Source organism: Girardinichthys multiradiatus, chromosome 19 (genome assembly GCF_021462225.1).
Source record: "Girardinichthys multiradiatus isolate DD_20200921_A chromosome 19, DD_fGirMul_XY1, whole genome shotgun sequence".
NCBI lineage: Eukaryota > Metazoa > Chordata > Actinopteri > Cyprinodontiformes > Goodeidae > Girardinichthys > Girardinichthys multiradiatus.
This window is the reverse complement of record NC_061811.1, coordinates 19,434,310-19,459,207: the sequence shown is the minus strand read 5'-3', so window position 1 is coordinate 19,459,207 and position 24,898 is coordinate 19,434,310. Positions and strand designations below refer to the sequence as shown.

At 40.0% G+C, this 24,898-nt stretch overlaps 1 protein-coding gene across 1 annotated transcript in view; it reads right to left on the bottom strand.

Moving 5' to 3' along the window:
* Window positions 1-256: 256 nt before the first annotated feature.
* LOC124855355 (peroxidasin) overlaps window positions 257-24,898 on the bottom strand; it is a 77,538-nt gene continuing 52,896 nt past the window's right edge. Inside the window, exons 12-24 of the mRNA XM_047345137.1 lie at window positions 23,600-23,875; window positions 23,097-23,209; window positions 22,711-22,864; window positions 20,925-21,033; window positions 17,540-17,697; window positions 11,896-12,902; window positions 11,302-11,798; window positions 9,638-9,772; window positions 9,246-9,454; window positions 7,789-7,900; window positions 7,501-7,633; window positions 5,492-5,605; window positions 257-3,322 (exon numbers count right to left, since the gene is read on the bottom strand). Of these exons, the coding sequence (XP_047201093.1) occupies window positions 3,179-3,322; window positions 5,492-5,605; window positions 7,501-7,633; window positions 7,789-7,900; window positions 9,246-9,454; window positions 9,638-9,772; window positions 11,302-11,798; window positions 11,896-12,902; window positions 17,540-17,697; window positions 20,925-21,033; window positions 22,711-22,864; window positions 23,097-23,209; window positions 23,600-23,875 (3,161 nt within the window). The 3' untranslated portion in view covers window positions 257-3,178. The remainder of the gene's footprint in view (window positions 3,323-5,491; window positions 5,606-7,500; window positions 7,634-7,788; window positions 7,901-9,245; window positions 9,455-9,637; window positions 9,773-11,301; window positions 11,799-11,895; window positions 12,903-17,539; window positions 17,698-20,924; window positions 21,034-22,710; window positions 22,865-23,096; window positions 23,210-23,599; window positions 23,876-24,898) is intronic.

Genomic DNA, 24,898 nt, shown 5'->3' with positions numbered 1-24,898 from the left:
GTCCAAACGTTTTTCCCATCCTTTAGAGAGCAACGTTTATTGTAACTAGGGAACCCCCAAAGATAATAAAATAAGAGGAACTGGCAGATGGTTTTCAGAGCGGTAGGAGATTTGTAACTGAAAGCACATCTCTGTCCGTTCTCCTCGCAGCGAGTAAAATAACGAATTCCTTGTCTTTCTCTTCTTTTTGTGATGATTATAAGTATTTTAGGTTGTTTGAACCTGACAAGAAGAACAAGCAGCAACATGTCCAGACTGTAATTTAAATGTGCTTTTTTTTATTATCACTGTTAAAAGCCATACATTACAGTGCAAACCATTCTTTGGCAAAATTACAATACAACTGTCACGATGGGTTCTAGTACGTCCTTGTTGACTGCCGGGTGCAGGGACGGTGTTTGTATTGCATGTTCAATCTTGCAGGCCAGTGCATTCTATTGACGCCTGGAACTTTTTCAATGGGGAACAATAAAAAATAATTCAATAAGACAGATATATTACAACGCAGACTGGTGAAGGTGTGCTATGGCACCTTTGCCAAAAAAATGCATTTAGTGTGTTGCTGCAGACAAATAAAAGCTGTAAACACACAAAAATGTGCAAGCATATGATACCAGTGTGACTGAAGCCCCGAATACATCCGATCCTTTAAAATACTGGAGAGTATTATTTCTGTTCAGTGACAAATAATTGCTTCAAAAAGAACCGATGTGATGGGTGCTTGCAAGTACAACACAATCTGACAATGCAAGCCAGTGCATGATGCACAATGAGTGGTATTTGTATATGTACAATACATACATGAGGCCCAATCATGAGATCCCCCTTCCCCCTTCATCACCCTCACTCCCCCTCTCATATGGCTTTTATTACAGTGGAATGAGGGTCAGAGGGCTGGGGGGAGGGGGGTTGGAGAGACTGCGCTCAACTAAATGACGTCAGTTTAGACTCAAAACTTCAATATGGCAAGAAAACAAGAGCAAGGTCTGCATTCCTCACACCGAAAACTGTCCTTGGAGAGAAATGAGAAGAAAAAACAAAGAAAAAGGGGGAGTTGAAGTTAAAGACAAAATAATGGATGCTTGCATGACCTTGTATAAACTGGAGCATCGGAGAAGCAGTGAGAGCCCTTCAGTTTCGACTAAAGACTGCATGTGTAAGAAAACCAACGGTGAGCAGGTGAGAAATGAATGCTGCTGTGATAAACTTAGCAGTACCAAACACTGCATTCAGATTTTTACAGCATTCATACGTAGTTTCATAGATATGCTAATTTCATAATGTGAGAAATTACACAATACTATTTTTGGCTTTAGAAAGTGAGGAAAAAATATTGGGAGGAATGTCACAACTTTACAGCTGTACAAACAAATATTGGTTCAGTGCTTTCCGGAAGCACAGATCCAGGTGCATCTGAATGAATTAGAATATCATCGACAAGTTAAATTAGTTCAACTGTTCAATTCAGAAATTCCTATAGATTAATTATACACAAGGTGACATATTAGCAGTCTTTTATTTTTGTTAATTTTGATGATTATGGCTTACAGCTAGAGATGGGTAATATATGCGTAACACAGTGCTTTATTCAAGCATTTTAATGGAAAGTGGAATGGATGGAAAAAGTGTGATGGAAGAAAACGCACAAGCAACTGAAACTTGCATTCCTCATATAATGCCATTCATGAACCAGAGACATTGTCAAATACATTTTACCTATGAAAAGTTTTTCATTTTCTTTTCAAAATCAGGGTCCCAAAGTCTGAAGGAAGATCATAGAACTACAGAATCCAAGTTTCCGAAAATCCAGAGTGAAGTTTCTACAATTTGTGATGATTTGGGGAGCCATGTAATCTGCTGGTGTTGGTCCTCTGTGTCTTCTGAAGTCTACAGTCAATGCAGCCATCTACCAAGACATTCTAGAGCACTTTTTGCTTCCTTCTGCTGCGGAGAAGGCCACTGTTAAAGCAACCGGGCCTTCTTAAACACCTCAGCAGTGCCACAGACTGATTTTTTCCATGCCACACTGCATTGATGCAGTAATTTAGGCAAAATGAGTTCCAATCAAGTACTGAGTGCATATAATGTACATTAAAACTTCTGTATCTCAAACCCATTTTTAATGCTCATATGTCATTGTGTATTTTTTTGAGAAACTGAATTTTAGGTTTTTATTAATTGTACGCCATATTCTCAAACTTAACAAAGACAAATGCTTTCACCATCCCTACTGAAATAAATTCACTTTCTGATGCTAAAGTAATTTATTGACACAGACCTGCATGATTAAAGAGGACAGTGCTGCAGGAGTTGCATTGGGTTTCCTGCACAGAAGAGCACCTCTCAGCTCCTAGCTCCACCTCTTATAGGGCCATGGGTGGGCTAGCAGAAGCACAAAGGAAGTTATCCCATGTATAGAAGAGCAGATATCAGTAGACATGTTTCTTTTGCAAACATTTTTGCAGGGCTTCACATTATCCTTACATGTAAGCATGTACATTGAAAAAAGGGTGAAAAACACACAATATAAAGCACCAGAGAATAAAAGTTAACTATTCATTAAAAGTCATTGAATAAAACAATCTAGTCAAGTCTGATGTATCATTAAAAGACATATTGAGCGTATATAAGTGGCTTTGCATACAAACGATAATACTTTCGGGTTTGTACTTAGAGATTAACTCAAAGTAAACACAGGAAAATAGCACCAGTTTTCGGTATCTCTATCCTGAGAAAAATGGTTGAGACAACTGCACTTCCCTTTCCTGCGTATCAATGACAACTGGTTCGTATTTTCTCATTGAGAGCAAACAGCACCTCAGTTCGCAAGGACAGCTTTTGTCAGGCCTGTTTATATAATTCATTAATCTATCAACTGCTACAGAAGTAAATCCATGGAGTGCCTGTTGACTTATTGCTGAAAGATTTCAAACTGAGCCCAGGGCTTCTGGCCCTTGACAAACTGGAAATCTAAAATAGCCCCAAAAAAACCAAAACCAGAAAAAAAAAAATACTCCCCTGATTTAAAAGAAAACAAACAAACTGAGAGGCTTTTGGGTTTCTCGAGGTCAACTGTGGCTATGAGTCAGTCCAATCTCCTCTCTTAATTTGTCTGATTTTCTGTAATTTTCAGACACTAGATTGTCAGAGTGGGAGGTTGTTGGGGGGGTCCTGAAAGTCACTTGTTACTTGTTTCCGCTTTTTGCCTTTTGCTGCCATCTTCTTGCTCAAGGCACACCGGGCAGCAGGCACCTTTTAGCTTGATGGGTTGTTTGCACTCGACAGGTTTACACGACTCGACGAAGCAAGTCACCTGGGCGTCCTGGAGGAGGCAGCAGTGGGAACAACAGGTCAGTGACTACATTAGAAAGTAAAGCTAAAAGTAATAACCTATATTACAGCAGTGCATCGTGTTAATAATAAAATCCTCTCTTCAAGTTTTTTAAAGTAATAATCTGACTTCTTAACCCCTTTACTCTGATGCCGTTAACAAGAAAAAATCAGCTGCTCAGTGAAGATAATCATATTTCAGTAAAGGGATCAGATGTTTGTTAGTGAAGATTAGTAAACAAACAACATCATAAAGACCAAGGAGCACAGTAGACGGGTCAGGGATAAGGTTGTGGAAAAGTGTAAAGCAGAGTTAAGTTAGAAAACAATATCCCGAGCCTTGAATATCTCACAGAATCTAAAAATTAATAGAATATTACAAAACACCTATAAAAATATGCCAAGTGAAGTATATCTGTAGGAGTGTAAATCTGGCCTTTATGTAAATGTGGCAAGGTGAAAGACATTGTTGCAAGAAAGCCATAAGAAGTCTCAGGTAAAATTTGCCACAAGCCATTAAGGGGAATTGTCACATTTGTGAAAGCAGGAGCTCTGGTGAAACCAAAAGTAAGCTGTTTGACCTACATGCAAAACCCTTGTGGAGCAAAACTAAGTGCAACATCCCTATGTTGATGTAAAGTGGTGGCAGCATCATACGGTGGGGTAACTGGGCAGAGATGATGGAAAGATGAATGACGTTAACTATTCTGGACCAATCCTGGAATAAATTTTGTTAGGTAAAGATTCCAGACTGGGTGGATGTTCACTTTCCAGCAAGAGAATAATGTCACAATTGTTGTAACTTTGGTTTTTTATTGTATATTTTGTGATTTTAGTAGATTTAGAAGATTCTTCCATAAATGGTAAATGGACTGAATTTATATAGCGCTTTTCCAGTCATACAGACCGCTCAAAGCGCTTTACACTAGAGCCACATTCACACTCACTAATGCTCACACATTCATACACCAATCGGAAGGTTAAGTGCCTTGCCCAGGGGCATATCGACATATGGCAGGAGGAAGTTGGAATTGAACCCACAACCTTCTGATTGCAAGACAACTACTCTTCCTACTGAGCCACAGTCACCTCCATGCTCTGTTTAGTTTCCCTTTGCGCTTCTGTTTATCCTAGTCATCAAATTTCCCTCACAGCTGACATTCATTCTGCCACTGAGTCCCATCTCCATTAACTCTAAAAATCAACCTTCCCAACATTCAAGTCTCACACTTTTTGTTATTCTCTGCTGGTTTCTGCTGTTGTTCTTGCCGTGGTTCCTATGTTCAGTTGATTCTCTTTATTAAGTTCCTTAGTTTTCATCATTAAATCATCACTCCACTATGCACCCGCTTCTCTCTTGTGTGCCTTTGGGTCCTCCTCAACCATCAAACATGGCAACCTGAAACAAGACCTACAATGGAATGGCTTAGAATAGATGAAATTACATCCATGTGATAGAATGGCTCAAAGTATAAACCAAAAATACAGTTGAGATTCTGAGGCAAGTCTTGTAAACTGATATTCATAGATGCTTACCATCCTTTTGAACTGAATTTGATCTGTTTTGCAAATAACAGGCAATGATTTCAGTCTCTTCATCTGCACATCTGGTAGAAACATGATCTAAAAGACTTACCGCTATAACTAGGCAAAGGTTGATTTTTTTCAGTATTGAATCAGGGGGTGGGGGTATTACAAACATGTGTAACACTTTTTAGATTTTCATTTAAACTATTTCAGTGTTTGCTTTTGTTTGCCTTTCGGGAATATTCTTGAAAAAACTCCAATTAAATTAAAATACCTGGGAAAAGTAACTGGAGAAATAAATTATTGGTGTGTTTGTCAGCTGTGCAAAGTAAAATGAACTAAGCTTGGTGAGATGCCACTAAAAAGGGGATCAGTGGCAGTAAGCTTTATCATGAGAGAGGTGTATCACAGGTGTGTGAAGTTACAAACTGGGAGCTGGAATCAGACAAGGAATGGAAGACAGAAATGTGGCAAGAGAATGCACACCGGTGCCAGGAAACTGCAATAGGCAGAGTGTGCTTTAAAATAGGACAGACATCCCATCATCAGTGAGAAAAAACAGAAACACTGTAACACGATCAGTGTTGAGTGTTTGGCGTTGTGGTCTGTTTACTGCACATTAAGATACACATACTCTGCATTCACACGTCGAGCATGAGTCCTTCCGCCAGCGCTCCCCATCCGTTCGCTCACGCCCCTCGCTGTCATTGCAGGTGGACTTGTGCAGACGAGCTTCCAGTCTTTTAATCTGCAAAAATACAAGAAACATTGAGCACGTGCAGATTCTCCACCTACAAGCTGTTCATGTGATAAATGTATGTGGGAAAACAACCCAAAAGCAACTAAGAAAGACTGAATTTGTACATTAAAGACAGAACAACATTATCAAGTGCGTTGTCCGAGCCAAGAAGACCCAACTGGTGTTGACCATTCACTTCTTGGAGTTGGTGTTTGTGTTTATGACCCACCAGCTGTACAAAGACAGGACAAAACAATCCGCAACTAAGTAGTACGTAATTGTGAAAATAAGATAGGGACAATCATAAGTTTTTTAGCATAAATGCACAATGATTTGTATGTGGAGGAAAACTAACACTGCACGTTACATTGAACACATCACTGTGAAACGTGGCAATGGTAGTATCGTGCTGTGGAAATGTGTTTCTTCAGCTGGAATAGGGAAGCTGGTCAAAATAATTGGGAAGATGGATGAAACTAAATAGGTTCACCTTTACAATGGTGGTTACCATACAGCCAGAACTACAATGGAACAGTTATTATACAAAGAGATTCCTTTATTACAATGGCCCTGTCAAAGTTCAGATCTAAATAGAAATGAGTCTTGGACAGGTTCTGAAAGTTGATGTGCCCAGACAGATTTCAGCTTCTAGATGTGCAGAACTGCAGATTTGCTGATGTTATTGTAGCAAAAGGTGGTTCTACAAAATTCTGATTTTTATTTGTAAAACCATTTTTATTTCACTTCCCAATACTGTGCTGCTTTGTGTTGCTGAAAAAAAAAAGACCACTTTTTAATCACTGTATTATATTAAGTCAGTTAAACATCTGGAATATTTATATGGTCAGTTAAATGGCTTGTTAATCAGTGTCAGTGTAAGCATCTGTGTCCATCCTAATACAACCTATTAGTATGAAACAACTTGGTGTGAACAAAAGTGTGGCATAATAGACTCTCTTTTATGAAATACATGGAATATGTGGTCAGAAAATTGTGTATTTATGTGGACGTTTCTATGTAATTCTAATTGGAATAATCCAAAAAAAGATAAAATAAATTTAATTCCAAAGTTGATGCAGCATTCATATTAATCCTCATGGTGAGCAGAATATCATTATTGTACCAGACAGAAGTTATTAATTTTTTATTAACCACAGTCCTGACTCAGTTTTACAAAATGCTCTTCCTTTCAAAATGGTATTCTCACAAATAACTTGAATGACTCTACAGCAGCTTTGATTTTTTTTGCAGACGACCAAAACAAACAAATATCTGCTGCAAGACTATCCATGGCCTCTCACTGCTGTGCATTCCTGTTAATACAACGCGTTTTATAGCTAATTCAATTCTGAACACAAAGGCATATTGTTTGTATGTGTCCGTTTTTAATAATCCCACCATGAAACTCAATGGCTGAAGAGAAACCTTTATTTGAAGAGACTTTCTTTTGAAGACTTCAGAGAATTACAATAAGACAAAATGCAAAGCAAAATGATATCTACAGTACACACACTATACATACTCTGAGAATGGAAAATACTTGGTCTTAGTTAGGAAAGAAAGTGTAAAACTTTACTTCTTATAAAAATGGCTTAGAGGTTTTATTTTAAGGCTCACATTTGTGGTCGTTGTGTGACATCTGTTTACAGTTAAAGTCCACATCCTCATCACTTTCAGTTCAGGCAAGATTAAAGTTATTTTTCATGTTAGATGTTTTTATTAGCAGGATAGAGAGTGCAAACATGTAAAACAGGAAAAAACGCTGATTAATCTTTGCATCCAAAAGCGGTATTTGATATCTAGTAACATTTTTGACACTTTTGTTGGATTTTCTGCAATATGGAGGCTTGTTGTATTTCCTGCCAGACTGAAAACCCACATAATCTCTGTGTGTTATAACGCACCTGTTTCCGTAAGCTTGTGATGGTCTTCTGCATATCTGAGACAAACTCCTGGAAGTCACCAACCGAAGGTTCACTGCTTGTTTTTGAGCCCAAAGTTACATTTGAAAGACTGTTTTGGGCATTTTCCAGTGGGCTGCAAAGACAAATGCAAACATATTTAAAAGCTATAAATCTACTCAGAATATCTGTACCAGTGTTTTTTTTTCTTTTTCCGCGGTGACTGAGATCTTTTCAAAAACCTCCAAGTATCTCATTTCTGAACATAGAGTAAAATTTAGTGTTTGCTACCGTGTTTCCTGGATGCTGTTGGTATTTTTCTCCTCCTTGTAGCTGTGTTCAGCTGATCTTCGTCCCCTGAAGTGGTACGACAGGGCATTAAACTGACCCTTGGTTCTGCAATCTGACAAGGAACATGTTCAAAAATATTAGGTCAGAAAATCAGAAGCCAACAAGACAAGTTAAGTTTTCAGATTCTATTTATGCAACAATCTGTAGCCCCATAAAAAATAGCATAGCCCTCATTGTGCTCCCATAAGAGCTCGGAATCAAACACCCTGAAGGTTTACTTGGGTGTAGGTCACTAAGATTTTTGCAAACGTTTATCTAAATTAGAGGTTTTCAAGCTTCATGTTAAAAGATCCAAATCTGATCCCTAGACAATATCAAAGTTCTGCAACAACTACTAATGAGCTTAAAAGCAGAACTACTTACACTTTATGTCTAAAAATGTTTTTTTGTGACACTAAGCTGTTCCAATTTTTGACAGTAAAGTTTTTTCCTAATTAGTTTCATAAACTACACTTCAAAGTTGTAATTAGGAATTGCTAGCACTGCTGCAGGGTTTTTAGGTCTCCTTAGAGGCTATCTTTTATTGCTCTTTTACAGTAAACCACAGTATTAGTTACACTGAGATATAGATTACCACCAGAAGCCCCCAGATTTGTGAGGTTGAATCCACAAATTACATGATTTGAATGTTTTATGTTTACTGAAAAAGCTTAAACTGAAAGGATTTTGCCTAATGCATTTTCCCATTGGATTTGAGTAAAATTGTTGTTGTATGGAAATCTGTGTGTTCTGTTTAGTTTAGGTGGGTCATTCATGAATTGCAAATGTCTGAGGTGTCCCAACAACATTATTAAGTAATAATTGGCAGATCTTCTATCAATATTGAATTCTGCACTTTGTGTCTGTGATATAATTTACTGTACTTGCCTGCTTAACTGTTTAATGGCACATAAAATTCCGGAGGTCTTTCAATCTGGTTTTAAGTCACTTAACAGCACAGAATCTGCACTGCTCAGGGTTTTTAATGATATTGTTTTGTCTACAGACTCCAGTTTTATTGGACTTAACAGCTGCATTTGATACTGTGGATCACAAAATTTTAATATCTTGGTTAGAGCATTTTATAAACATTCGAGGGACTACAGTTCATGCCTTTTTGATGTATCTGCTTTTATTAACTGAGATAACTGGCAGAAGTGAAACATGTTCTTTTAAAACAGGTCTTTGAAACTGTAATCCATGCCCTTATCACAACACGCCTCGATTACTATGACGCTCTATATTTTGGTGTCTCACATCTCCAGCTAGTTCCAAATGCAGCTGCATGTCTTTTAACTGGTACACTAAAAAGAGAGCACAAAACTCACTTTTTCAAAGACACAAAGAACATTACGTTTTGCCAAGGAGTCCCCCTCAATCGGTTTGGGTTCTGCTCTGATGACTGTTGCTGGTCTTACCCTCACAGCAGTCCTGCCACATACGCAGGTCGATCTGAGGAATGTCATCACAGCTTCCATAGCCGTGTGGCAAGTCGGCCACTGCGAACACATCCCGCTGGACCCGGGTGATGTTGTCCCCATTGTCGCACACAACCCGAGCTAAGGACGCTTGTTTAAGCTGTGTCAGCTGTGGAGGAGTGAACACTCCTGGGTTTTCATACCAGAACCTAACCAAGACCCAAACATATGATGTGGGATGTGAATAAAAATTCTGCTCCTATTTCATTACATCTGGGGTCAACCTTATACCATAATGTCAACAGTCAAAAAGAGAGGTAAACTAATAATTAAAAAAAACAACTAAGACATCAGATACTAACTGAAAAGCAATGTGTTTGACTTTTCCTTACCTGTCTCCATCCCGGACACGTTTGAATTGCGTTGCGAGCAAACACATTAGAGTGGGACCCAATCTACTGCCAGGGACCAGGTCTTCAGCCATCAGGGCTGGGAAGAGGTCAATGTTAAAAGGGGTGCCGTAGAGCCTGCAATATAGCGAGAAGTGTCAGTACAGCAAAACAGTAACCACCCTCACCAGATAATTAGCAAACACGGTTTGTTTTGATAGTAAAATAATGTGCCATGAGTGTAAAGATATGTGTAAAATTAACTCAGGTGTTTTCAGAGAGTCACAGCCTCAAATATAACTCATCTCTGTAGAGAAATACATCCTCACATATCTTAAGACAAAACTAGAAATGCACCAATAGATTTGGTGCTGAAAAATTAGGATTGTCTGATTTTCTAACTGACTATTGAATGGCAGTTCAGAAACAAAAATTGTGAACTTTACTAAGAAACTGCACTCAGTGAATGCACAATATATACGTGGTACTAGTATCTTCCTGGTATCTTCCCTCAGTAACTGCTTACTAAAGAAATATGACTCAATTAACTGTGTGCACTGTCCATTATAAAATCGCTAATATGAGCCATGATCAATGGTTTAAGCTGTAAGCTTTGTAATCATTTTGTCTTTGTTTTGAAATATTATTTAAATCCTGTTTAGCTGCAGAGCTGTGTATCACTGACTGCTCGGTTTCACACACATCAAACACATCACATCAAATGTCATCTCTGGTCCTTATGTAAATGAGTAAAGGATTCTTAAGGCTGTTTTACAGTTACAACAAACAATTTATTGATTTAAGTCATAAAGGAGATATTCTGCAGTTCTTTTTCATTGTGTTCTCTCTGTCCTACAGAGCTCTGGAACTTTAAGTTGTCTTAGAGCAATTATGTTTTTTATTAAAAATGTTTTCTTATGAAAACAGTTACATTTTCAAATATCAAGATAGTACAAAACATTTTTTGTTGTTAATTATAGTTCTGAAAGAGATATAAAAATGAATAAAAATTGCTATTAGCAAGTTGGAACTTTTCAAAAATTGGTGATAAGAAATAGGCCAGAGTATCTCTGAGTGGAGTATCTAGACAAGGCTGTTATATTGTACTTTTGTCAGCTATTGTGAAAAATTCACTGCTTTTCCTTTATTTTATGAGAACTCAATGCCATTAACCATCCACTGTTACCACATGCTCACTTAGGATGCAATCAGCTGGGTTTAGATAGATAACATTTTAACATTATAAGCTGAATTTGGCTGCATTTTATTATACTAAAATTGAATAGCAATTTCTTTATGTTTGAATCTCTCTACAGGTTTAGTTTACAATGAGATGACTGACTGGTAGTGAACTGGACCATTTTTTATTGTGAATCACAGTAAGGTGAATTTGTACGTGGGCCAAAAAAGATATTTTAAGCCATTAACAACTGAAGAAGTAAAATATAGTAATAAAACAACTGTCAAGAATGTTCATAACTAGTTTTTCTAATACGCGAACCCACAAACGTCTTTAATTACTTTGTAAAAATTGATTCCTAACAAGAACCAGCCCATGTTGATGTTACTCAAAAGCTGTCACTCAATAAATAATCCAAACATAGTATAATTATATAAAAATATGTTAATTGTTAGTCATATAAAAATAGCATTTAGTTCAGAGTTACCTTCGTAGTTTTTCTCTGACATCAGGGTTCCTGATCTCATTCCTCAAGTCATCAAACGTCTGAGCTGAGGTCAGGTTACAGAAAGTCCTATAGTCATTATAAGGCGGTATACCATGATCCCTTCCTCTCTGAATATTCATGGCAGCCAGATCCAAAGCCACAGCGTGGGCCATGGAGAATAACTTCTCGGTCAGCTCAGTGTTCAGTAGCTGGGTGGAAATGCGCATTTTCCCAGCAACGCCAAAGAGTCCACGAAGGAGTGGGTCGATGCCTCCCTCGTTTACGATGCGGAAAGGAGAGAAGAAGGCACGGTGCAGGGAGATGTGACCCTGGGGGATAGGCTCAAAGTGCTCGTTTAACCTGTAGAGTATTGGGTTGATGAGGGTATGTCCAAAGCGGAAAGCTGCTGTGGCGAACCCATTAAAGATGCCAGCGTTAACGTTGGGGTCGTAACCGGTGTACGACCCTAAAATCCTCATGCCTTCTTCACCGAGAATCTGAATGGAAAATAAATGTTTTCTTATCATCATCTAGTTAGTAATATCTGTAAATATAAACAAAATATAAGGAAACATAAAAGGTCAGCACAGCTACCTTTGGTAACCAGTGATTGTAGGTGATGTGCTGCATTTGGGCCCCCACTATCTTTCTGGTCTCATGATAGATGGTATCGCCATCCCAGTGGGGATTAAGTCTCAGCAGTTCTGTAGCAATGCGGTTGTGCTCCCTGAACCACACAGTGTGCATGGCGGTCAAGGCAAGTTGTTCATTGGCACGGTGATCTCCAGCCAAGAAGCAAGGGATTGGACTCTCATTTTCATCCCTCATGCACTCTGTAGGTGGTCCCGCGGCGAACGGAAGAAGTGCCTTCCCTGTTCGTTGTATGATGCCTTGACGAAGAAGCCCCCTGTGGCTAGCCATGTCGCGAATCTGCTCCGACTCGTGTCGTGAACTGCCATAGACATTGGAGGCATCAATATAGGAGGTGATCTGGTTGTTCTGCTCTCTCGGATAAACGCTGTTCATGAGTAGAGACGTCATCCCACTGCCACACACTGGGCTGGAGCGCACAAAGAACATGCAACGAGCACCACTTCGCAGCTGCCGCTGGTCATTGGGTGGGAACTGAATCGGAAAGCATGGTGGGTCATTTGTGCAGACCTGAGCACACAGCTGGCCATCAGAAAAACGAGCCTGACTCAGCGCCACCACTGTCGAGTCCAAGTCGTGGTCCAGGAACTGACCCCACTGCATTAGCATGTGAGTGTAGCGGTCATCAGGAGTAATGGTCTCTGTTTCAATCATTGTGGTCGACACCAGCCTTGGCAGGGGCAACTTGTATCCATTATGCACCCTATCGGTGGTGCCTCTTGGCAAGTTGAAGCCGTTGTCATAGACTGGCTTCAGTAGGCGTTCGAATGCAGTGAGCGAGGCACCCCACATGGGGTGCTGGAGGTTGTTGCAGGTCCCATCGTGGCTGCGGTACTTTTGGTGGAAGCAAATGTCTGAGCAGTTGTTGTTGCGGCGGTGGGCTATGCAGCCAGAGAGATTAGCAATCATGTCCAGAAAGCGGGGGGATACCAGGTCGTTGTAGCGAAATGCTGTAAAAACACAACATAAATTCAACAACTTAGCAGTGGGGCTACATAGCAAAAGGTTCCAGAATAAAAAAAAAAATGCTAGTAGATACTATAGGAGATAGAGGCTTTTGCAATGCGGGTTATGAGCCATCCATCCATTTTCTTCACCCACTTCTTCCGTACAGGGTCACGGGGGAGGTGGTGCCTATCTCCAGCAGTCTCCGGCGAGAGGTGGGATACTCCCTGGACAGATCGCCAGTCTATCACAGGGCAACACAGAAACACACAGGACAAACAACCATGCAACCCATTCACACCTAAGGTCAATTTAGAGAGACCAATTAACCTAACAGTCATGATTTTGGATTGTGGGAGGAAGCCAGAAAGACCCAACATATGCATGGGGAGAACATGCCAACTCCATGCAGAAAGACCCCCGGTCAGGAGTCGAACCGAAAACATTCTTGCTGCAAAGCAACAGTGCTACCAACTGCACTACTGTGCAGTTCTTGCGTGTCATCTGTTTCTTTCTCATTCTGTTTATTTGGCATGTTTTGTAACTTCTGGGTCATAACTTTCACAGCATATAACCAACGCCTGTTTGGGTCTGATTGAATGCATGTAACACATGAAAGAATGTCTTCCAACCTCATCACCAAGATGTAAGTGTCTGTTGTACTGTGTTTAATGTCTGGGGCTGGGATAGATGGATGGATGGATGGATGGATGGACGGATGGGTGTGTAAAAGATGTCGAAACCTTGAAAATATTGACATTAATTTAATGAGCACACATGTTCCTAATCTATTCGCAGTGTAATGTCAGGTTGGTTTAAACTTATTTGAGACCAACCTAAGTAAGTTCAAGGTGATTTTTTTCTGTGTATATAATATTACTGGTATACCTCATTTTACACACATTGCCTGTGTGTTGTGTGCCCGTATGTAAGTTGAAAGAAAAATAAGGAAAACTGTGTTGCTGACCTCTCAGATGAGGTCGAAGTACAGAAAAAAGGCTCATTTGTTTCTGCTGATAGGCAGCAATCTTTGCATTAGCTTTGTCTGGAGTCATCGTGTTAAACTTACCGTGTCTTTTAACAAGATTTATTCTATATTATTACCATTTCCCTAACAAGCAATTTGCTCTATTCTCATCTGAAGACAATACTATATAACTACTTGGTCAAGAAACGTACTGAAAAAAAAAAAAAAAAAAAAACAAGAAGCAAGAATGTGCTGGGTTCGACTCCCAGCCGGGGGTCTGTCTGCATGGAGTTCGCATGTTCTCCCCGTGCGTGCGTGGGTTCTCTCTAGGTTCTCCTTCTTCCTCCCACAGTCCAAAAACATGACTGTTAGGTTAACTGGTTTCTCTAAATTGCCCTTAGGTGGGAATGAGTGTGTGTGTGGTTGTTTGTCCTGTGTGTGTCCGTGTTGCCCTGTGATGGACTGCCAACCTGTCCTGGGTGTACCCTGGCTCTCGCCCATAGACAGCTGTAGATAGGCACCAGCCTCCCCTCGACCCACTATGGAAGAAGTGGTAGAAAATGACTGACTGACTGACAATAAATGTGAGACATGCTCTGTGTTCAAAGCATTTAGCCTTTGACCTTGTGCTGGAAAATTTAAACCTCCATTAGCAGAGGATGTTTATGCTTTCAGACGTCCAAGCACACAATGCTTATTCAGTTTTCCTCCATGCTAACAAGAGCACAGCAGCAAAGATTGAGATATTTATGTGGTAAAAATTCCAGTTTCTGCCCTGCTCCACTCAGCCTCAGCCTCTACCCCTACACACACACACACACACACACACACACACACACACACACACACACACACACACACACACACACACAATGCACAATGCAGGGCAGCATGCCATGACACCAATAAAACTGCTCCTTGTCAACTACTCCACAATTACGACTCTCTGTATGATACATGCATTTCAGCGCTTTTTTACAAAGTAAATATTTGCAGCATGCGTTTCTACTTAGCCACATAAGCAAAAATCTGGTGCAGCCAATTGCCTACACACATTACCTCATCAGTAAATTGAGAACACATAGGGGTCATTTAATCTAAGTATAAATCCATATGTTCTGTGAAAGCCTCAAAGATTTATCAAAAGACATTTGTGAACAAACAGCATTATGAAGACCAAGAAATAAAGCAGACAGGAAGGGATACAGTTAAGGTAAAGACTATGACACAACTGGCAACTATGCCTTGGTTTTGTAAAACCAAGGCATGATTGTTCACTTAAACTCACAGGACAAGCTAGGAGAGCATGAATCAGAGAAGTAACTAAAATGCCCCTGGTAACTCTGAAGGAGTTGGGAAAATCTGTTGATAGACCCACTAGTTGTGCACTGTACAAACTTGTCCTTTGTGGAAGAGTTGAAAAAAGAGAGAAACAGTTGACACAAGTATTTTACATGACAGCAAATATGCCGAAGGTGCTCATATACAGGTCCTTCTCAAAATATTAGCATATTGTGATAAAGTTCATTATTTTCCATAATGTCATGATGAAAATTTAACATTCATATATTTTAGATTCATTGCACACTAACTGAAATATTTCAGGTCTTTTATTGTCTTAATACGGATGATTTTGGCATACAGCTCATGAAAACCCAAAATTCCTATCTCACAAAATTAGCATATCATTAAAAGGGTCTCTAAACGAGCTATGAACCTAATCATCTGAATCAACGAGTTAACTCTAAACACCTGCAAAAGATTCCTGAGGCCTTTAAAACTCCCAGCCTGGTTCATCACTCAAAACCCCAATCATGGGTAAGACTGCCGACCTGACTGCTGTCCAGAAGGCCACTATTGACACCCTCAAGCAAGAGGGTAAGACACAGAAAGAAATTTCTGAACGAATAGGCTGTTCCCAGAGTGCTGTATCAAGGCACCTCAGTGGGAAGGAAAAAGTGTGGCAGAAAACACTGCACAACGAGAAGAGGTGACCGGACCCTGAGGAAGATTGTGGAGAAGGGCCGATTCCAGACCTTTGGGGACCTGTGGAAGCAGTGGACTGAGTCTGGAGTAGAAACATCCAGAGCCACCGTGCACAGGCGTGTGCAGGAAATGGGCTACAGGTGCCGCATTCCCCAGGTCAAGCCACTTTTGAACCAGAAACAGCGGCAGAAGCGCCTGACCTGGGCTACAGAGAAGCAGCACTGGACTGTTGCTCAGTGGTCCAAAGTACTTTTTTCGGATGAAAGCAAATTCTGCATGTCATTCGGAAATCAAGGTGCCAGAGTCTGGAGGAAGACTGGGGAGAAGGAAATGCCAAAATGCCAGAAGTCCAGTGTCAAGTACCCACAGTCAGTGATGGTCTGGGGTGCCGTGTCAGCTGCTGGTGTTGGTCCACTGTGTTTTATCAAGGGCAGGGTCAATGCAGCTAGCTATCAGGAGATTTTGGAGCACTTCATGCTTCCATCTGCTGAAAAGCTTTATGGAGATGAAGATTTCATTTTTCAGCACGACCTGGCACCTGCTCACAGTGCTAAAACCACTGGTAAATGGTTTACTGACCATGGTATCACTGTGCTCAATTGGCCTGCCAACTCTCCTGACCTGAACCCCATAGAGAATCTGTGGGATATTGTGAAGAGAACGTTGAGAGACTCAAGACCCAACACTCTGGATGAGCTAAAGGCCGCTATCGAAGCATCCTGGGCCTCCATAAGACCTCAGCAGTGCCACAGGCTGATTGCCTCCATGCCACGCCGCATTGAAGCAGTCATTTCTGCAAAAGGATTCCCGACCAAGTATTGAGTGCATAACTGTACATGATTATTTGAAGGTTGACGTTGTTTGTATTAAAAACACTTTTCTTTTATTGGTCGGATGAAATATGCTAATTTTGTGAGATAGGAATTTTGGGTTTTCATGAGCTGTATGCCACAATCATCCGTATTAAGACAATAAAAGACCTGAAATATTTCAGTTAGTGTGCAATGAATCTAAAATAAATGAATGTTAAATTTTCATCATGACATTATGGAAAATAATGAACTTCATCACAATATGCTAATATTTTGAGAAGGACCTGTATTTTCAGCCTACTTGCAAAACACTGTGTGATGGAAAACCAAGATTCACCACAGTGTTACAAGGTAGAAGGTGGTGGCAGTATCATGCTATGGGGTCGCTTTTCTTTATTAGGGACAGGGAAGTTGGTCAGAGATTATTGGAAGATGGATGTAGCTAAATCCGTGGTAATCCTAAACGAAAACTATTAGAGGCAAAAGACTCAGGCTAGAGGTTCATCTTCTACAGGACAACTTTCAACAGTCAATGCTAAGAGGAATGGTTTAGATTAAAGCATATTCATGTTTTAGAGGGACCCAGTCAAAGTTCAGACCTACATCCAAATAAGAATCTGTGGCAAGTCTTGAAAATTGATGTTCCCAGTCTCTATATGTGCAAAGTGGATAGAGCCATACCCCTAAAGACCTGCAACTATAATTGCTGCAAAGATTAGATAAAGGAAATAATTGACTTAAAGGTACTATATATTTTGCCAAAGCATTGTAAAACATGTATGCTTTTGCAACAAAGAAACACAAATGTTTCGACTCATATTTAAAGTCTGACATACAGAAAAAGATTTGCAGCGGTAAAGTTTACAATCAGCCTTACCGGTGCCATTGGTGTCCACCATGAGACCCTGGTTGACGTGGTTTTGGATGAGCAGGAGAGTCTGCTCGAAGATCTCCCCAGCACGTGCCTGCTCCACTGTGTAGGGATCACGGGGATATCGAAAAAGAGCGAGCAACTCTCCTGGAGTACGAGGCTGACTGGAGAGATGAGGGGCATGAAGAGGGGTGCAAGGATGGTGGGGAAGGTGGAAGAGAAGAAACAAATGTTAGAATAAAAACAGAAGGAATGAATCTGAAGATATACGGTATCTTCCAAATTAGCCAAATTAGCATAGTGTGCCGCTGGTTTTACTCTAGACTGTGTTTTCCCATCAATATGTTTGACATGGTGAATGACATCCACCAAGCTCATGTACACTCCACTGCTCCAGCTAAAAAATGTAGTAAAGCTGATGTTAAACATAAAGCGATAAATCTGTGTTCTGTTTCTCAGTGACTTTCTCAAGCACCCAGATGTGTGGCAGTAAGAAAATGATTTTTGTAATTGAAAGTGGATATAGAACTGAATGTGAAACTAATCAAACTGAACGTTCAATACAACAAAATATATTTTCAAAGCAAAGGAATTCACTTTCAAACCATTACGTCAGTTTCAGTTTAGTGAAATTCATTTTCAAACCAGTGTGTTTAATTTCAGATTTCACTAATACAGATTAAATCTGTGTACTGTAATTCAAATTCAGTTTCTGATGGCATACGTTTCTGCCCATAGTCACTTGTACTCAGGTAAATTACTGAACTTCCAGATGGAAAGAGTTAGAACTTTTTTTTCTGCAAAGAATTCAACAGTTTCATCAACAAGTTTGCAGCCTGTCTCAATCAATGGGTTTTATATGAATTTAAACATCCTTGTTTCTTTTTTCGAGTTAAGTGTTATAAAAACTCAACTAAGCAGGTTTAACAGAACTGTTTTGGAGTGCATGACTTGTGGCTTTTCGGTCAACAAATCTTTCCACCTCAGCTGTGGATCTCTGCAGCTCCTCCAGAGTTATCATGAGCCTCTCAGTGGGATCCCTTTGAGGCCTTCACAGAACAGCTGTATTTATACTAAGATTAAATAGCTCATGTGGACTCTAACTTCTTAGGTGACTTCTGAAGGCAATTTTCTCCACTGGATTTAATTTATGCATACCAATGAAAAAAGGAACATCTTAAATTTGTATTTGTAAAAAAATATATAAAAACATTATTAGTATTATTTTCCTTACCCTTTACATTTGCACACTACTTTGTGTTTGCTGCACATACGAAGGCTGTTACTAAAATGACCAGGCTCTCTTGTGTATTTACCAAACATCCAGATCATATGTTGTTAAGTCAGACTAAGAAGCGGCACTAACTTTCCTTCTCATGCATTCCCACTGGGATTCCTCCTTGTTTCCTCTTTGTTGTCAGTTAAAGAGAAAGCTGCATCTTATTCTGTGATTGTCATTAAACAAAGCTGGAAATCCCCCTCATTGCAACAGCAGCTGTAACTGCGCTGTTTATATGAGTGTGAATTTATTTATTTTTCATGTGCGTTTGTAAGCCTGACCGTGCGTACGTGTGCATGCGCCAAGAAAAGCACAAATGCTAACCACATCATTCAACAGGATGAAAACTTCTAAAAAGTGAACTGGAGTCACCTCCATCCTTGACAGACAGACATCAATGTCTTTGTTATTACCTTTCGACAAAAATGTGAGCTTCACACATGCAAGGACCAAAACGAATAAGTAACAATGCCAAGTAGGACAAAGAAAAGAAATAAAAGTAGATATCGAAATGTATTTCTGAACAAAGATGTCTAGTCGGGCAAAATAATATTGAGCGCTGAAAAATATTTTTTCAGATGTGATCTGTGAAGCCTGAAGCAACATTTAATAGCCGTCTGGATGACTTGGCACATTTTCAGTTTCAAGTGCACAGTCTTCCAGCAAAAAAGTCAAGTGCCGACATGAACTGGGAAAATCCTTTGTTATGCACCCAACAACCTTGTTGGCCTGCACCAACCCTCTGTCCAACTGTATGTTTCCACGCTGGTGGTTTGTTTGGTCTCTATCAAACTGGCTATTGTGCACTGCATTACAGTTGATGTCATCTGAAATTAGAAATTTTTTTGTGATAATATACAACTTTTCAAAATATTTTCTAACTCATATTGATGCAGCTGTATTACAATATTTTGTTTTACTGACAATAAATTTTATTTATTACCTTAATATGTAATCATAGTGCCATATAAAGCCTGGAGATTTATGTATATGAAAACATTTGTCACATCTTCACAACGCATCTTCAGTAATCTTAGAATAACAACTCTGAAGGTCACGGTGTTTGGGGCTGAACAACATACATTTTGTCTCAATAGTTCTGCCTCAGGAGGATTTATGCACAGTAACAAGACCTGATATTTATTTTACTCCCTTTGAAACAGAAAACACCTTTGAGTACTCCTATGAAAAATTCCTGTCCCTTTATAATAACATAATATAAATCCTGAAGAAAGAAAATGTTGAAAAATAAGTAAAACATTTGAGCAGCACAACTGCTAAGTCCTTTTGGCTCGCTTTCATAAATATCCTCCATGTCTAAAACGCAACTAAGAAATGTTCATCTCTCAATAACAGCAACTTCTAAACCAACACCACAATGACTGGAAAATGTAACTGTTCTTTAATAGCAGCTTCTAATTTATCTAGCAAAGTGACTTTTTATAAGCCTGAAATATCAAGAATTGTGACAATTACAGCAGCAAACCTCTTGAGAGCATCTATTGCAAGAAGGTTTTAAGGTCTGTGGGTATGTGTAACCTGAAACTGTAGAGGAGGTTCAGGCTAATGTCTCTGGAAATTTTCGACAAAAGCTCTGGCATTTTGATTACCTCTCAAACATGTTATACCATAAGCCATCCCTGGAAATAAAAAAAAAAGCTGTAAAAAGCTGGTTTGCTATTTACCAGAAGCCTTGTAGGAAACATAGCAAACATGTATAAGAAAGTGCTCTGCTCAGATCAGACCAAAACTGAGCTCTAGTGGGTACAGACAAGCTGGTCAAAGTTGAGCTGAGCTCACCATGAATCAGGGAAGCTATCCTAAACATACAGCAATAGCTACAATAAAAAATGGATTAGAATACATTAGTCAAAGTTTAAGTCTAGAAACCTATGCCAAACCTTTTTAGATTTTTACTTGAAAACCATATATAATTTTCATTGCCCTTTGCTAATATGCACTTCTTTGTGTGAGTCTATCACGTAAAGTCCTAATACAATACCTTGATTTTTGGGGTTGTTAAGGTACCACTATGTAAACAAGTGGTGTGAATATATTTGTGTGACTCTGTACATGGTTGTATGTCTGCTTTGTGAGTTTCTCATGTCCTACCCATCAAAGAGACGTCTCCTTGTGGACTCAATAGCACTGTCCACATTACGGATGGCCTGCTCTATAGATGTGCTCACAAAGGTGTCTCCCTCTCGGCTGATTGCAGGTACTGACAGAAAAAGACAAACAGATTAACGTGGAATCTAAATAGGAACACAGGCCAAGGGGTAGAAATCATAACAATGGAGTTTTTTTTTCTCTTGTGGTTTTCTTTTTAAAAATACATTTAAAAAAAGATCAAAAACCATGTAGCGGTGTTGACTTTAAACTTTCAGAACTTCCCGACACAGTCATGTTTCCACTTAAAACGATGATACTGTAAAGAGAAGACTGAGAGTCCAACACTAACTGAGCACACTGATCGACTTTGTGGTCCGCCAGCAGTGTGCTGCAGTCTGACCTCAAACATTACAGCAGGAAACACAGAACAGTCGTCAGAGATATAACTGGACGGCAGTAGATTGTGACGGTATTACTGTGTGATTTAGTCAAAGACCATGAACAGGAGGTTTATCAAAACTGTAAAATATAGAAGCTCTGTATCAGTTCTAAAGTTTAACATCATATGACTCACCAGGAGTCAGCAAGTGTCAAAAAGAGGTTTACATAACCTCAAATAATCAGCATAATTATTTTACAAATGCTGAACTAAAATGCAAACGAATTGAGTGAAAAAAACTAAGTCAGATCTTACTGCTTTCAAATGAATTAGCAAGTGGGAGGCACCTCTATGAAAGCAGATGTTTTGTCAGTTTGCTGGTTGGAGAGAACATGTATCAATTAACGAAATGCCAAGGGAGAAAGACATCAGCAATGACATTACAGAGGCAAAAAAACATTGCCTTTTATCCATTCATGTTTTCAGCACCGCACAGCTTCCACTCTACCTTGCTCTACCCAGCATGAAACCTTTTGAGTTTCCATTGACGGCTGGAGGTGTGGCTTAAAGCCCCATCAGCATTGTTTACTGTGCAAAGCAAAATAAACACTCACCGTCACACATCATGGAGTGAGGTTGTGGAGTCCAGACCACCCTTCTGTCCACAATTCGCAGAACGGGGGCCATAAATGGCATCCATGATTTCAAACCCCTGCCACGGCATTCAGTTTGACCCACTCTGGTCATTGTGGTCCTTGATAACTTTGTAGTGGCTCTTGAGTTTCTGGAGCTTCTCCTGGCAATACCACGATGTGCGATAAAATCCATGGTTTGTCATTCTCTATGCTACCTTGACGAACACCTTGTCATTTATCACCCATGGCCAATCACTGCACAGGAGTCTGTTCATGCCACCTTTCTCCAATGGGATCTGCAGCTGAGCAGGTACCAAAAAATCAAGTACTGTGCCGGAAATCTAGTACTTGCCCATGGAACAGAGGCATATAGCAAAATGACTCAGGTATTCAAATAAACATCTGACTGAACCACAAAACATCTGGAATAATGTCCTTTCCATAGATAAGACCAATGTGGAGTTGTTTGGTCTTAATGCACAGTGCAATATTTGAGTCCCCCATGATCTGGTAAATTCTAGTCAGATGTGTCAGGTAAAGGTTGGCCCAAACTAAGTCTTCAACAGGACAATACTCGTACTCGTCTTCCGCTTCATCGACGACGCTAAATACTCTAAAAATTTTATTTTGAGAGTATTGAGGACAATATTCTCAAAATAAAATAAATATGGGACAATGTGAGATTCAGATAAAGTCATACAGAAAACCTTGTGTATGCTTTCAACAGTGTCATGATGGTGACAATACACTGTAGTAATGAATTGATTCTTACCTGTGACTGTAAGCACCATTCTAGCAGCCTGGAATCCAATGGGGTTCCGGGCAACGCATTCATAGCGTCCACCATCTGCAGTGCCAACATCCTTCACCTCCAGGTAACCTGCACTGATGTGGAACTTGCCGCTCTCTGTTATCTGTACACCATCCTAAAAGACAGACAATGATAAGATCAGGGATGTGAGAGCCCCAAGTAAAAGAGTTTAATAGCTTTGTGAGGTTCTTGCGTTAATGTCACCCTGGGTGAGCTCTTGCTTCTGCGATCCCCTAAATGGCCAATATAAAAAAACAACACTGAGACCAATCTCAATGTGCTGAGGGATTACTTTTACTCCCTGACCTCTGTTGTGATAACTAAGAAACTGTCTGAAGGTTTCTTACCTTGTTCCAGGTGAGAACCGGCCGTGGCTGGCCTCGAGCACTGCAGGGAATCTGCACATCCTGACCAGCCTCCACAGTCAGGTCCCTTGGAGCATTTGTGAAAACAGGCGTTACTGAATAAGTTAAAACATACACACACACACACACGCACACACACACACACACACACACACACACACACACACACACACACACACTCTCGTTAATGATTTTGAACCACACCCCATCATAAAAAGTACAGAGCATTTAGTAGTGAACCACCACAGGGAGAAAAAGAGAGTTACACAGTCACAAACCCTTCTTGAACTGTTTGTGTAACACTCGGATGACTGGTTTTCTTTCCTTTTTTAACCAGCCTGTGAAACATTAATTACCTTAATGTCAAGGTAATGCTCTAACAGGTGGCTCTTGCAGTTTAAATGACCTTTGTTGAGGAAATTCTGCAAGTTTGTGTTTTTTTTATGTAAATAATTCAATTTTTTGGCCTTCTTCAATTTCCTCACCTCTCTGCTCAATGCTGAGCTGTACAGTGGCGCGCACCGTCCCCACTGGGCTCACCGCCTCACACTCATACTGGCCCTCATCGTGTGCAGCCACCCGAATGATGCGGAGCGTACCGGAGGCCAGGATGACGTGCCGACGGTCCGAAGGCAGAGGGCTTCCACCTCGAGTCCAGATGATCAGTGGCAATGGGGTGCCGCTTGCCTCGCAGGGGAAATCCACTGTGTGACCTTCTGAGACTGACTGGTCCTGTGGCGTTACGGTGAACTGGGGGGTCGCTGCATAAGTGAGAATAAGGATGGAGAAATATATTACATTATTTTTTGGAAATAGAAGGAGTATAAATTTAACACCTTGTGGACTTTCTCACTGTACACCCACAAGAGTGATTTAAATCTTTAAGATCATTCTTGAAAAGTTGCTTCTCCTGAAGAATGGTGAAAGGGAGACTGTGACTTTAACACAGGGTTGTAAATCAAAAGTTCACACACCCATGCACACTGTAAAAGCATTTCTAGTCTTTGTGTCAGGCTTTACTGTGTAATTCTTCATGGTGAAAAGTTTCTTTATCACCCCCCTTATTCCTCTTATATTTCAGCAAGGGAAAAACACACAGATGACGTTTCATACCAGTCTGACTCTAATTAGCAGAAACATATGACTCACTAAAACGAGGGCACACAGTCTCTGCAGCTGGGAATGTGTAATTGGATTCACAGAGCACAGCTGCACACAAACTGTTAATATTACAGAGATATTAATACAAGCTTAAAGACAAAAATCCAAACAAGTAATTCAGAGTTGTTTTCCGTTAGATTCACTTTCTCATCTTGTTGAATTCTCAGCACTGTTAGGAGCTGCACAGCTGTCATACTCTGCCACTATGGTTGTGGTCCAACACATCCCTAAACACTGAGGAGCCATTATGAAGCATGTACTTTAAGTCATGTTAACAGCCATTACTACATGGAAAAACATGGTGTCATCTCTGGATTACAGGCTGCCACACTTTCCTGTGCTATGTAGGGCCTGTAATTTGGACATTTGCACACTCAATGAAATCATGTTCACAAGCCAATAAAGCTCTGCTACACATAAAGCTGAAGGGCATAACTGCGAAGAAAAACATATGCAAACATAGAATGCATTGTAGTACTGTACAATCCTGCCTATGGTCCACTACTTCTGTTGACTTTGCTTTTTAACCAGTACGCAAACCCATTAAAGCAACCACAAAGGACATATATCCATTTCTACAAGTTTTATCTTTGCAGTTGTGGGCAAGGTTGTAGCTCTGATAG